General features: G+C 44.7%; 2 protein-coding genes across 2 annotated transcripts; one reads left to right on the top strand and one right to left on the bottom strand.

Moving 5' to 3' along the window:
• Positions 1-893: 893 nt before the first annotated feature.
• On the top strand, positions 894-1,838 carry LOC119197530 (mesoderm posterior protein 1-like). The gene is made up of 2 exons (XM_037453920.2): positions 894-1,611; positions 1,726-1,838. The coding sequence occupies exons 1-2, from the start codon at positions 940-942 to the stop codon at positions 1,813-1,815; spliced, it is 762 nt and encodes a 253-aa protein (XP_037309817.1). The 5' UTR covers positions 894-939; the 3' UTR covers positions 1,816-1,838.
• A 711-nt stretch (positions 1,839-2,549) lies between these two features.
• LOC119197525 (aminopeptidase N-like) lies at positions 2,550-12,075 on the bottom strand. The gene is made up of 20 exons (XM_037453906.2): positions 11,434-12,075; positions 10,357-10,499; positions 10,067-10,206; positions 9,276-9,402; positions 9,033-9,187; positions 8,807-8,920; positions 8,496-8,639; positions 8,266-8,331; positions 8,060-8,125; positions 7,220-7,392; positions 7,041-7,117; positions 6,818-6,951; positions 6,644-6,699; positions 6,401-6,548; positions 5,541-5,632; positions 4,411-4,521; positions 4,112-4,279; positions 3,850-3,990; positions 3,351-3,432; positions 2,550-3,124 (listed from the first exon to the last, which is right to left on the bottom strand). The coding sequence occupies exons 1-20, from the start codon at positions 12,042-12,044 to the stop codon at positions 2,966-2,968; spliced, it is 2,907 nt and encodes a 968-aa protein (XP_037309803.2). The 5' UTR covers positions 12,045-12,075; the 3' UTR covers positions 2,550-2,965.
• Between the last annotated feature and the right edge of the window lie 830 nt (positions 12,076-12,905).

The following is a 12,905-nucleotide window of genomic DNA, read 5'->3' as shown; positions in this document are numbered from 1 at the left end:
GTGTTCAAAACTAACTAAATAAACACGACAATGATGAATGGTGTCTTCCCCTCTGCCTTTGCCAACCAAGATCCAAAGCAGCTCCTTACTCAGGCCCAATAGGTCTCCTACTCAGGCCCAATAGGTCTCCTACTCAGGCCCAATAGGTCTCCTACTCAGGCCCAATAGGTCTCCTATTCAGGCCCAATAGGTCTCCTACTCAGGCACCATAGGTCTCGTCTGCAGAGGAGAGACAGCCAGCTGAAGTCAATCAAAGCCACACTCCTGGCCCTCCTTCCTGTGCACATCAGAGTTCCCAGTGAGCAGGACTGCTGTCCAAACAGGTCCAGGTGTAAAGTCCTCACACTTCACAGCTGCCCACCGGCACACTTTTGCGGTGTGACCTTGTGTGTGTGTGTGTGTGTGTGTGTGTGTGTGTGTGTGTGTGGTGGGGAGGGAGCACAAGGGCGAAAAGGAAAGAATGAAAAAAACACATTTAACTTCTTTTACTGTGCTTCTCTGAACCTGAGACCTTGCAGCTCCACATGGTCTAAATCTCTCATCCAGCCGTGGCTCATTGGATATTTTTGCAAACAGATCTTCAGCAACCTCAACTTCAAAGATGTCCTCGGGGTTCAGGGACAGAAGCCAGACCCAGGTACAAACCTTTGTCGTGTTCCCAGGCTGCAGCAGCGTTTCATGTGAACCTGTCTTCTTCCGGTCGCACCTTCTCCCGGAACTGGCATGTTTCCCATGGCAACCCCCCCCCAACCACCGGTGGAGGTGTTGGCGCTGCTCCCAGAGTTTCTCAGGGGCCGGAGGTGGCTGCCGGAGGTGCAACCTCGCACCTCCCACCACATATATGGAGCTGCCTCACTGGTCCTCGTCACTGTCCTCTCTGCTTGCCTCACCAGCAACACACTGACTTCTCAGGGGAAGACTACAAGCACCACGGCAACCATGGATGTTTCCTACTGCTCTCCTCTCCAGCTCCAGGACAACTCTTTCCTGTTTGAGTCCCTGCTGGACAAGCCTTACGATCCCCTGGCCTACGATCCATCCTTGGACCCGGGTTACTTTAGCGCATGCAGCAGCAGCCTGTCTCCCACCTCCTCTGTGGACTCCTTCTGCTTCTCTCCCACCTCCCTCCAGGTCGCCGGAAGCGATCCCAACGCCTTGGATCGCTTCGTCTTCAAAAGCCCGGCGGCACCTGGCCTCACCCAGGGTACGCAGCCTCCGCCTTGCTCCCGATTGTCCACCACGAGGAAATCCAGGTCCAGGTACCCGGGGAAGAAGCGGCAGACGGCCAGCGAGAGAGAGAAGCTGAGGATGAGGGACCTGACCAAGGCCCTGCAGCACCTCAGGACATACCTGCCTCCCTCGGCGGCCCCAGCAGGTCAGAACCTGACCAAGATTGAGACGCTGCGCCTCACCATCCGCTACATCTCCTACCTGTCGGCGCAGCTTGGCCTCACCGAGGAGGCCCTGCAGCAGAGAGCCTCTGGGTTTTCGGAGAAGCCCCAAAACCTCATTGAGTTCTTGGGTCAGCCAGGAGCCGGCTACTGCCGCCAAGAACCAGACTGCTGCCCCACGAGCTCAGCACATCTGTCCTCTCTGCAGCCCTCACAGCAGGTACGTTTCCCACCGATGTCTCGTACATCTCAAGATTTCAAACCGTTTGAATTTTGCTCCACGGGGTTCTAGTGTTGAATGAGTTGATAACCAGGATTTGTTTTGCCTTGGCAGGTATCAAACGACGTTTTCTTCAGCAGCGAGCAGTTCTGGATGCCACAGCAGCAGCAACTCCAAAACGCTGCCTTCTCTGGACAGAGCTGAGAGACCCGGCCATCAATACATCAATACACTATTTTCATTGCAACAATGACCTCTAAAGAACTCTCTGGACAAAACCTCTTAATTTTGTTATTTTGAACAAAATATATTTCTGTCCTTTTTCGTCTTTTCTTTTTATTGTATAGAACTGTATATTTATTTAGCTTTCACAACTTGAACAAAATAAAGTTAATTTATCAAAATAACCCCTTGAGTTTATTGCATTCATCCAAATGTTTTCTTTCTGTGATACATGTAGATATTTATAGCTGTTTTTTACATACCAAACAAATGAAATCCTGCAGACTCCTTACACGAGGACTGCAGCTGTCAGCGTGACAATGAGGTGCTAAACAGGGAGCACATCCTCGCTAAAGTCCTTAAGGAAAGACCCCCACTGTGAGAAGAGGCAGCTGAACTGGGACCAGTTAATTGGCACCTTTTTGAGCTTGTGTAAACATTCTGGTTGGTTGAGACAGACATGAGGTCAATAAATGTCTCCGGATGCGTCTCAGAGGCTCCAAAGCCAATCTTCTGTTTCACTCATAGTAATAATAGTCACTTATGTTTGGAAAGTGTTTCTCTGGAGTATCCATATGGGACCCATATCGTTAATATTACATTAATAACATAATAATGTCTTAGCTATTGAAGATGGACGGCCTACTTGGTCAGTTGATGTTTGACACTGTTGCCATGTCAACACAGTAATCTGTGAGGATGCACAGATGCCTGAAGAAGCTACACTCAGCAAGTTACATTTTTGTGCATTTATTATTTCAGATATTTTACATTTAAATAGACTTGGTTCACACCGCAGAGCTCGCAGACCTGAAACACAATCTGGGCTCATCGTTTTGAGGTAAGAAATGTCACAATCTAATATTTTGCATTTATGAAAAACACTGGCATCAAAAGAAAATGCAAAACATATAAGGGAATGCAGTGAATAGCACACTCTTTAATTGGATGATTTTCTATTTTATAAGGATGTATAGTATAAAAACATGTTTTCATTTAGTATCAAATATCCTTAAAAATGCATAACAAAAACTTTACATCATTTTTTTTTAATGGATCATATACAGGATATTTATAAAAACACATTTAGTTCCGGCCGATGTAGAAGCCAGTAGGACCATCTGCCCTTGTGTTAAACTGCTGGCTTGCTCTCGGTGACGAACCAGTCGAGCACCTGCTTCTTATTCATGGCCACCCAGTTCATGTTGGCCTTGGTGCTCTCCAGCGCCTGCTCCAGAGCCGTGGTGGCCGAGCCAAGCTGCCCGCCGTTGTCTTTTTTGAACTGCAGCAGCTGGAGAGTAAGGGGCAGGGGGGGTTACTGGGATTCAACGCTGAATGTCCCCATGTAGGATATATGCACATATTCACCTCACTTGTGTAATGACACATTTGCTAATGCACAGCACCTTGCAAACAAGAGTCTAGTTATTTGTATTAATTCACTCACAAATTGCTTTTGTGGAATAAAATATTGGCTCGCTGGGTCTGAGAAAAAAAATGCACTGGAGAAGCTATACCTGCTGATACTCAAACTCAGTGGAGAATCTTCTGGTCAGTCCACTAATGAGTCCTCCAAAAGAAAACGATCCACCGCCATAGCTGAGAAAAAGGCACAAACAAGACAGATTGTGGCCATTTTGCAAATAACTACAGGCCGCATGGTTTGGTTGGACATTGTGAAAACCAGACTTAAAGTCAGTGGTCATGTCAGACGCACACACTTTAGGCTGAATGCTAAATGTCAGCATTCTAACACGCTAACAATTACAATACACAAAATGTCCAGTTGTTATATTGTGTTAGCACTCAGGACCGGAGGTTGAAGGGAATAGAGTTTATTTTGCTCAAATTTACTAAACCAAAATCGTTGTTGCAGTCAGTATTCTGTGTACTGTAGATATCTGCACAAAACCTCAGGGCAAACCATCCAGTTGCCTATTGGCTCCATAACATTACGTTTGACCGTGATCTCTAACAGCGTTAACTCTTCTATTGAAGGCATGAGAGAAGACTCACTCATTGAAAATGTGGTCCCATTTGGCCCTGACAAAGTCCCATGCCAGAGGTTGACCTATGGAGTTGCTAGCAATGGAAATGATGGTGGAGGTGGCGTCCTGCTTCCGTATCTTCTGTGGGTCCAGACAATACTCCAGATACCTGAAACACACTCACGGTGAGGAAACAACATCCTATTTGCTGCAGCAAAGGTGTTTGATGTGGGACCATCTAAAGCCTGCCGAAGTGACCAGGAGAAGAGCGCACCGTCAGTTTCACCAACCTGTTGAGCAGCCAGGGCTGTTTGGTGCAGGACAGGGCAGCCATGAGTTTATCCGCCTCCGTAGCGATGGTGGTGTTCTTGAACATGGACCAAGCAAAGTCCCACTCCGTCACCCCTCCCGCTGCGATCGCACTGCAGTACACTGTGTACTTCAAGTTGGGACTAATCCTGCAAACATTGATGGAGACGGCGGAGAGTTAAAGGCAATTGGCTTGGCAAAAAGAAATACTTGAATTAAAGTAGTAAAGTAAAGTTTAGGAGAAATCTAAAGTGGTCCAGGGTCCAGGGTGGGAGCATACTTGTTGTTAGTGGGATCGTTCATCCACTCTCTGAACCAGCCGGTTGTCAGCTCCTTACAGCCTTCCACTCCTGTGCTGCAGGCCATGGAGATTGCATTGACCTGGTTGTACCTGGACAGGCGAAAGAAATGACACATGACATGAGACCAGTCCAACAGCTGACCTTGAATCCCCCTCAGGTCCGGGGAATGAGCCGGTTCAATATAAGTGGCTTATAATTTATTTATTTTTTTAAGTTTATTTCAGATGTGTCACGGTTTGGGTTCTTGTTTTATTTTGTAGTTTAATGTCTCTTGTGTCCCTGGGTAACTTCACTTCCTGCCTTGTCCTGTTTCCCCTGTGATTGTCTGCCGTGCCTGATTGTTTCCACCTGTGTTCAATCACCTGCACCCTGTGTATTGAAGCCCTGTGAGTCTCTTGTCTTGTGGGGCGTCATTACATGTCAACGTTCTGTGTCAAGTCAAGTCTGTGTTTTCAAGTCCAGGTCCCTGGTTTTTTGTCTGTTTTGTTTTTGCCTCCTTCCTCCCCTTTTTGGTTGGAGAGATTTTGAGTTTGTGTTTTTTGACTATTAAAGTCCTTTTATTTTTTCATTAACTCCGCATCTGAGTCCTCCCTCCTTGCCTTCGCACCCGCGTCCTGACAAGATGAACCATCAAATTTCTGGCAAATCCTACATTGGCTGTCATACATTGGGGGTTCCCTACACGTAGTTGGACCATTTGAACGCTTTCATTGATGAGTCCATCTGTACTGCAGTGAATCCCACCACACTTAAAAAATGCTGCTTAAAAGTAAAAAGTGAAAAAAACATATAGAATATATTTCTCTCAAGACAAGAGTAAATTAGAGTATAGAATATAGAAGGTGTTTGTAAAGAGGAGTAGATTCTATTGAAGTTAATTCAAGTTTATTCTAATCTAGGAACCCACAGGGGCATGGTTTACTGCTACCCGAAATTGTCAATCAAATAATGTGAATCATCATAGTTCCCCCTTGAGAAAGCCCAACGATGGTATCATCCTGTAAACACAGCATTTTGCATCATTGAGTCAAAGGTTACTTTAGCACATGTATTAATAAGAGTGAAACCGAGATGGTTTAAAACACAGGGAGCGGGTTTACATCCTTACTGGTCAGTGTGTTTTTCTGGGATCTTTGTCCAGTTGTCAGTGAGCTTTTGGAAGTGGATGAACAGAGGGGTGACCTGTTTCTTCAGGTAATCCTGAGGAGGCAATGAATGGAGTGTTTAAAAAAATGCAGTAAATACTTGGTGCAGTAAAAACAATGTTCGTTGCATATGATTTCAAGGAATGTTTCCCTTCAAAAATATGCTTGCAGAAATCTGCATTCGTTGATGCAGGGGCGGATGGTGTATGGGGGCGATTTGGGCCACGCCTCCCACCAACTGGGAGAAAGAGGGGGGGGTTCAACTAATTCTATCACAGCAAAAGTAGTTTTCAGTGTTCTAGACATATTATCTGTCATTGTCCAATCAGATTCGTCAGATTCAGGTCACGTATTCTCCCGTTGACTCTCATGTTAAAATGAGAGAAAAAAATCAATGCATTTTCAATGAGGATTTGGGGCTCGTACTTACGCGCTTACGTTGTACGTAACTGAGCAAAGAGAGCGAGGGGGGGGGGAATATTACCAACAACACAACAGATTGACCGTAACACACTCACCCATTTTAGAATTCTGTTACCTTGTTAGAATGTTAACTTGTGAATAATTCCCAATTTCTATTGATGTATTTGCACTTAATCTTACTAAATTCTACACGGCAAATAAATTAAGTTAAAACTTTCTCCTTTGCCCCATTTGCCTTTGTAAGAAAATGTTCTATTTTGTCTTTAGTATTTTGTCAGAATGCACCAGAAAGCTTAATTTGTATGTGAAAAAAAAATCTTTATTTAGCCCCCCCTACAATAAAATTCACCAGCCGCCACTGCGTTCATGTACAAGTAAAAGTTTACTGTTCATCACAAACCTGCATGGGCCCATAGACTTCGCTGCGGTCAAACATTAGGAAGAAGTAGTTCAAGCTGCGCTCGGCTGTCTCCCAGGGCATGTATTCAACCTCCTTGTTCAGGTACTTGGTCGTCCTGAGAGCCAGAGTCGTGTTCACCATCCTGGCCCTGAAGAAAGCACGTACATGCACGTACATGAGGTTGCTCAACTGTCTCTTTTAACGGCAGACGCTTGGTTAAAAAACAAAAAGTAGTGGGCTCACCTCGCGAGGTTAAAAGCATCATCGATGAGTTGAGCTCGGTTAATCTCTGGAATGTCCTGAAAAAGCAAGCAGAGGAATTGAGCTTTGAATTTTGATGGGGAGGGGGGGCGGGGGGGGTTGTAGTAACCATTTAGAAACACTGAGGAGCGAACATCCAAAACGACCATCACGCACCAGGTGTCCAGTGCTCAGCTTTGTGAGGAGACGCTCCCAGTTGTCGAGGTCGTAGTTGACTCGGTAGAAGCCCTTCATTTTTATGTTGGCCACCAGCCAATCATCAGGACCACAAGTCACGATTGGGTTTGTAGCTTTTGGGATGGAGAAAATAATGCATCTTTTTCTTTTGTGTTCATCATCTTTGCAACACCCTGTAAGACGCATCCAAAACAACTCTTACCCTCTCTGTCAAGCAGCCAGTACTGCTGCTCGGGGCCTCCAGTCTTAATCCACGTGAGAGGGACAAACCACTCATAACTACACACATGTGAACACAGAGCCGGTGAGTTCCTCATGCCGAATGTCACCACATTCCGTATATTCAGCATATTCACAAGAGAAATTAGGAACGTTTCCTACTTGAACATTGAGGGCCTGTTAACTACAGACTCTGGGTCCAACAAGAAGTGTTTCTGGGTAATTATTCCATTCTTGGTGTTGATGGTGACCACTGGGAAGCCCATCTGCAGGATCCACCGGTTCATGATAACCTCCACGGAGTGGGGCAGCGTTATGTTACTTCTATCCACTGCCTTGATAGAGGAATATCAAGATATGAGTTACATTGTGACCATTCATTGCTCCCTGCTTCAGTAGTATTTTACTTTTTATTTATTTCAATATTTCTTATTTAACACAATCCCTTATTTGTTCTGCAGCTGACCATTGGTCATGTGTCACAGTGAATAACAGGCAGATATATTTTACAATTTGTAAAGAGGCTACATACATCCGAGTATAAAGTGCAGAAAAGTCACCAAAACGACTCACCATGTCAGTTACACAACAACACCTAAAGTTAGCATTAGCCACTTTAAGCTCCCTGTCGTGTGAGAACAATGCACAACGTGGACTGATCATCCAAAGGCTACGTAATAACCATCTACTAAGAGAAATGTGAACTCCCTTCAGACCGATGTTACCTGCTCAGCGCCAAGCAACAACCAAAACGAGTCAGCAGCTAACAATGTGAACATAGCCGAGAGTTAAGCAGCTAAAGAGCAAGATATTCTCCTCTCGAAAACAGAGCTAATAGGAGGGTGAATCCTGGAATTTGGAGTTTTGGAACTTAGGTTTTTCTGTTGCTGGATGTTGAAATAGGTAACTGTATTTTAACAGGTTAGCATTATCAACTAAAGAAGGTTATCAGTTGTGTGTAAGCTTTTTATAAGTGACCTTTTGTGGATGGTTCAGTCTTACCATTTGCAGGTGCTTCCAAAGGTCTGTGTAGACTGTGTTTTTATACTTGAACGCCTCCAAGTATGTCTGCAGACAAATAAAAACAATATGTGTCATGGCTGACTTGTGCTTTTGTGGGAAACAAAGTTAGATGTAACAAAAAAAAATGGTGGTATCACAAACAACGTTAACAAAACGGCAAACGAAATTGGCCCAGCTGTACTCACACTGAGTCCTTTGGAGAATACTTCTTCAGTGATAAACTCTGAGAGCATCCTGAGCACCGCAGCTCCCTGTAACCAAACAGAAGGGTATCAGAAGACACAATTACAGCTTTCACTTAACGAGGATCAGTGATTGATTTGAGTCATTTTATTTTTTTATTTAGCGGAGGTTGACATTTTGTTGCACATTGAGGTAATGAAATGAAGACGCGTGCACATTGAATGTACTGCACCTTGCTGTATGTGATGGAGTCAAACAGTTCGCTGATCTGGTCTGGCGTCAGGACGTCCTCCTCCTTGGATGAGAGTGGGTGGGAGGAGGCCAAGGCATCCACCGACATCACACCAACGATCTGATTCAGCACTATTAAATCTTTCTGGAAAATACACAGAGGAAATCTTTGAATCGTGCACTGTGGCGTTAAAGGACACATTTTACACATATTTTAAACACATAAAATGGATCCATCCACTCAGGGATGAGATGAAACAACATAAAGAGAGGGCCATTCAGTATATTGTATATTGTATATACTAAACTGACCATATTCCACTTTGGCTCAGCGAAGTTTGCTCCAAGGTAAGAGACGTAGGTGGCGAACCCCTCATTGAGCCACAGGTCATTCCACCACCGTGTGGTTACCAAGTTCCCAAACCACTGTGAGGACAGAGCTTCATATTATCGGCAGGTTTTAAGAGGCAAACACAATGACCGTCATCATTTGGTTTCGAGAGGCCAGAACACCATTGAATGTCCTTTAGATTGATACCATGTGAGCGAGTTCATGGGAGATGACGGTTGCCACCCACTCCTTGTCTCCATTAGAGGACACCCCAGGGTTATACAAGAGGGCGGTTTCTCTGTAGGTGATCAGGCCCCAGTTCTCCATGGCTCCAGCGCTGAAGTCGGGAAGGGCAATCTGGTCTAAAAAAAGATCATGAAGTAACATCGGTTTGCAGAAGCCTGAAGCAATTTGCTGTCCCTTTTGTTGGTCAGTGCTTGTGGTTCCTACCTGACTTGCTCAGGGGGTAGGAAGAGTTGTAGTAGTTCTCAAAGAATGACAATATGGGCCCAGTCTTCTCCAGGGCATAGTCCCCCTGGCCCTCCTCTATAGCCTTCTTTCGGGCCCAGATCCTGACCTGTTCGCAAATGGTGCTTTGTTAAATAGGGAAACAATAGTCGACCATCAGCCTGAGTTGAGCCTGGAGTCCAGCAGATGGCAGCGCATTCCCACTGCAACCCAAAGGGCACAGGGGCAAAGGACTGGCCGACATCTGCTTTGTGTCACAGTACCTCTAACAGCGCCTTTACTGAGTAGTAGTTGATAAAGATGGTTGAATTAAAGCCAACTTCCACAAACTGTTAAAGCAGAAGCATAGATTCACAAGGACTGAATGAATCCACTGTATGGTACAGTCGTGTTGGATACACGGCTGTAATGCCCGGGCTCGTGTCCTTGTTTTAAGACGGATGCAACTCCTATTAAACTGCTGTCATAGTTTCCCTCAAGGTGCTATGGTGTTTCACACTGTGCCGTTACATCAGCTGAAATTATTGAGCCTAATTAAAGCCTTAGCAGAAGCAATAGTTCATTGTAGCAATAATATATAGATAGTAGCCATGCTTTTTTTTATTGCAGCATCAGTAAGGGCAGTTAAAGCAATATTGAGGTGTGTTTTTTATTGCTAATGTCAAAGTTCATGGTTTATCCTAAAGGACATCTTGTTCTGCGTTCCAGGAAGGTCAAATGAGGGCAAAATGGTTATGACAGTAATACACACATTTCACTTTGTAAATAATTACCAAAACGGATGCATTCGGTTCAGACGAAATGAACGTGAAATCAGACACAACGAAAGCCAGCAAGTAGGTCGACATAATCTCTGTGGGCATGAAGCTCGTCTGGAGGAAATCGTGACCATCCATAGTGATGTTACTAGGGTCTGTGTAGGGTGAAAAGACAGCAGCTGATTCATTACCAATGAGGGAAAATGAGCGCATTAAATCAATATACAGTGTAACTTAGTTGCACATTTGATTGAGGCGGCTGTTGAGGATTAAACATGGACGTGTCGCTTTAGGGTCACTAGTACCGTAGTTCATGGAGTTGGACAGAGCCACGGTCTCCTGAGGGTGAATGAGGGTGATGTGGAAGACTGCCTTCATGGCGGGCTCATCGAAGCAGGGGAAGGCTTTCCTGGCATCCGTCGGCTGCATTTGAGTCGTGGCCACGATTCTGTCAATAGCGGATATGAAGAGATGGAATAATTAACACCCACATCAAATACTTGATGTACTCTCCCACCTAAATGTAATCCAAGTTCAATTTCTTTCTAGTTGTTTTGAAAGGAGGTGGTTTATACTTTTTCTGGTGTAACCACTCTCCCTAAATCTGTCTTTTTCACTCCCACATGGTGAAGGAAATCTCTTTCCCAGGGTTTACATCTCAACACCCGGTTGTTTTGTGCATCAGTAGAGAATATAATTATCTGACAAGATGGGACAAGCAAGCTAAAGGACTGAAATCTGTATACCTCGCTGCATGGAAATCACTGGAATTCATATTTTATTTTCATGCGAGAAATGGGATTTTGGTGTGTAATGTATATAATAAATACAGTTGTACTAAATTCTTATGTCATATCCCAGGAGATGTTTATTTAACTAAAGGCGTGAGAAACATCACCAGCAGCCGTAGCTAAGAATGAATTACTGTGCTAGCACATTTTCTTCTTTACTCTTTAATTATTTTGATTAATGTATTCAGTAAAACATGCTTTTGTGAATTTGATATAAAATGACTAATTTTGTCAATTGAACTGCTCAAGAAAGAAAAGGTTCATAGTTATTATTAACCCATCATATAGATGTTTAAAGCATAATGTGAACAGATTCAAATATACTGGACAGTGCTTCTATAATTGATTAATCTTAATTCTTATCAATATGTGACATTTTGGAAAATGCAAACATTTGGTTTCAGGTCTACAAACTGAGCTAAGCCAACTGAAAGTGTATACATTCCCCAAATGTCTTACAGTGAATGTCAGCTTTAAAATGCATATGTTAAATCATGTATAATACGCACACATTGCTTAAAAACACACAAATTCTCACAATCAACTGAAATATTGAAAAATAATAAAATAATCAAATTAGTAGAGTCCTACTTTTTCACCCCATCCACCGTGTATTCACTTCTGTAGAATCCTCCCAGGTCGTCGGCCAGCTCCCCGACGAAGTCGGTGTAGAGCTCGTACTTCTTGCCGGCCTGCAGCGGAGCGCTGAGCCGCACCACCAGGTACTCCGTGGGAGCCTCCAGCCAGGTTTCCTTCAGGCCGGGCGCAGTTGTTCCGCCGAGGCCGGTCAGCTTGGCAAGGTGCCCCTCGATGGTGGTGAGGTTCAGCATGTTGGAGTGGATGAGGATGAGGTCGGTCTCCTTCACACATGTGAACACCACCGCCGAGTGTCCGCTGAAGATGTACAGGCCGGCTTGGTTGGGCTCCAGCCGGGGCCACAGGGTCACGTTGTAGGAGACGGGAGCGAGGGAGTCTGGCAGTCTGTAGCGCTGCCAGGGCTCCTTCGGGGTGGAGGGCGTGGTGGGGCTGGTGCTGGGGCTGGTGCTGGTGCTGGGGCTGGTGGTGGATGAAAGCGCCACTTCGTTCTTTGACTTCTCTTGAGCGTAAACCACAGACAGGGCAATGATGGTGGCCACAGCGCCGATGGCTGCGACCACGCAGGCCACGGCCACTGCTTTGCTGATGAACAGGCCTTTCCCCATGACTTTACCACGGAAAGAGAAGACAGGTGAACAGACGGGATCGCTATTTATGCCCTGCCTGGTAGGATTCAGCCCACAGTTAATAGTTGATTTCCTGTTTGTGGAAAAGAGCTGAATGTCCAAAACATTGAGTTGTAAAAAGTCTTTAAGATAAGAGAGAACGCTCTGCCTAATCTGTGAACTTTACGCCTGCATAATGGCTCTGAATAAAGGCCCTCTTTAGGGGAGGATTTTTGTTCATACACTACTTTTGTGAAATACAGTAAAACCGTGTGTGTGTGTGTGTGTGTGTGTGTGTGTGTGTGTGTGTGTGTGTGTGTGTGTGTGTGTGTGTGTTCAATTTACAAATGTCAACTGTATTCAGTCCTGCTGAGTTGCATAAGGAAATTGGATTAAGAAGGGTTACAAAACTTTTCTTTAGCCTCAAAGAAATTGCTTTGGTTGAATCAAACAGTTGTGGCTTTAATGAGTGGAGAAAATCCAACGTTTTAATTGGAACAACATGTTTTGCTCGAGAACGCCAAATGTCAACACAGCTGCCACAGAAATGTCTTCACAGCATATGATATTTAGTCTGTGTTCTGCAAATGTACATACCAGTCATTTGGCATATATGTGAAGTAAAACAGAAGTGTCAGCATTCAGGGATAAAGATGATGAATCAGACACATTCGGATTCCAACAAGCCAGATACTGTCATCTGGTCCAAACAGGGTGTAGCTGCATCCGCTTCAGTCATCGGTCAGGGCTTAGTCAGGATGCACTAAGGCACAATGGTGCTGTGTGGTCTGTGTGGGATTTCTTATTCTTTGGGTAGGTCTAAATAGTAATGTTATTGTCAGCTACTATTGTCCATATTCC

Source organism: Pungitius pungitius, chromosome 4 (assembly GCF_949316345.1).
Source record: "Pungitius pungitius chromosome 4, fPunPun2.1, whole genome shotgun sequence".
Classification (NCBI taxonomy): Eukaryota; Metazoa; Chordata; class Actinopteri; order Perciformes; family Gasterosteidae; genus Pungitius; species Pungitius pungitius.
Note: the sequence above shows the minus strand (reverse complement) of the source record. Positions and strands in the feature narration are given on the sequence as shown.

What these genes read in the sequence shown, in the direction of transcription:
- LOC119197530 (XM_037453920.2), top strand. Translation starts at nt 940, where the DNA reads ATGGATGTTTCCTACTGCTCTCCTCTCCAGCTCCAGGACAACTCTTTC. An exon ending in CTCTGCAGCCCTCACAGCAG is followed by an intron (nt 1,612 to 1,725) that starts GTACGTTTCCCA and finishes TTGCCTTGGCAG; the next exon opens with GTATCAAACGACGTTTTCTT.
- LOC119197525 (XM_037453906.2), bottom strand. Translation starts at nt 12,044, where the DNA reads ATGGGGAAAGGCCTGTTCATCAGCAAAGCAGTGGCCGTGGCCTGCGTG. An exon ending in CCCATGAACTCGCTCACATG is followed by an intron (nt 8,921 to 9,032) that starts GTATCAATCTAA and finishes CTGTCCTCACAG; the next exon opens with TGGTTTGGGAACTTGGTAAC. An exon ending in AACGATCCCACTAACAACAA is followed by an intron (nt 4,280 to 4,410) that starts GTATGCTCCCAC and finishes CAATGTTTGCAG; the next exon opens with GATTAGTCCCAACTTGAAGT.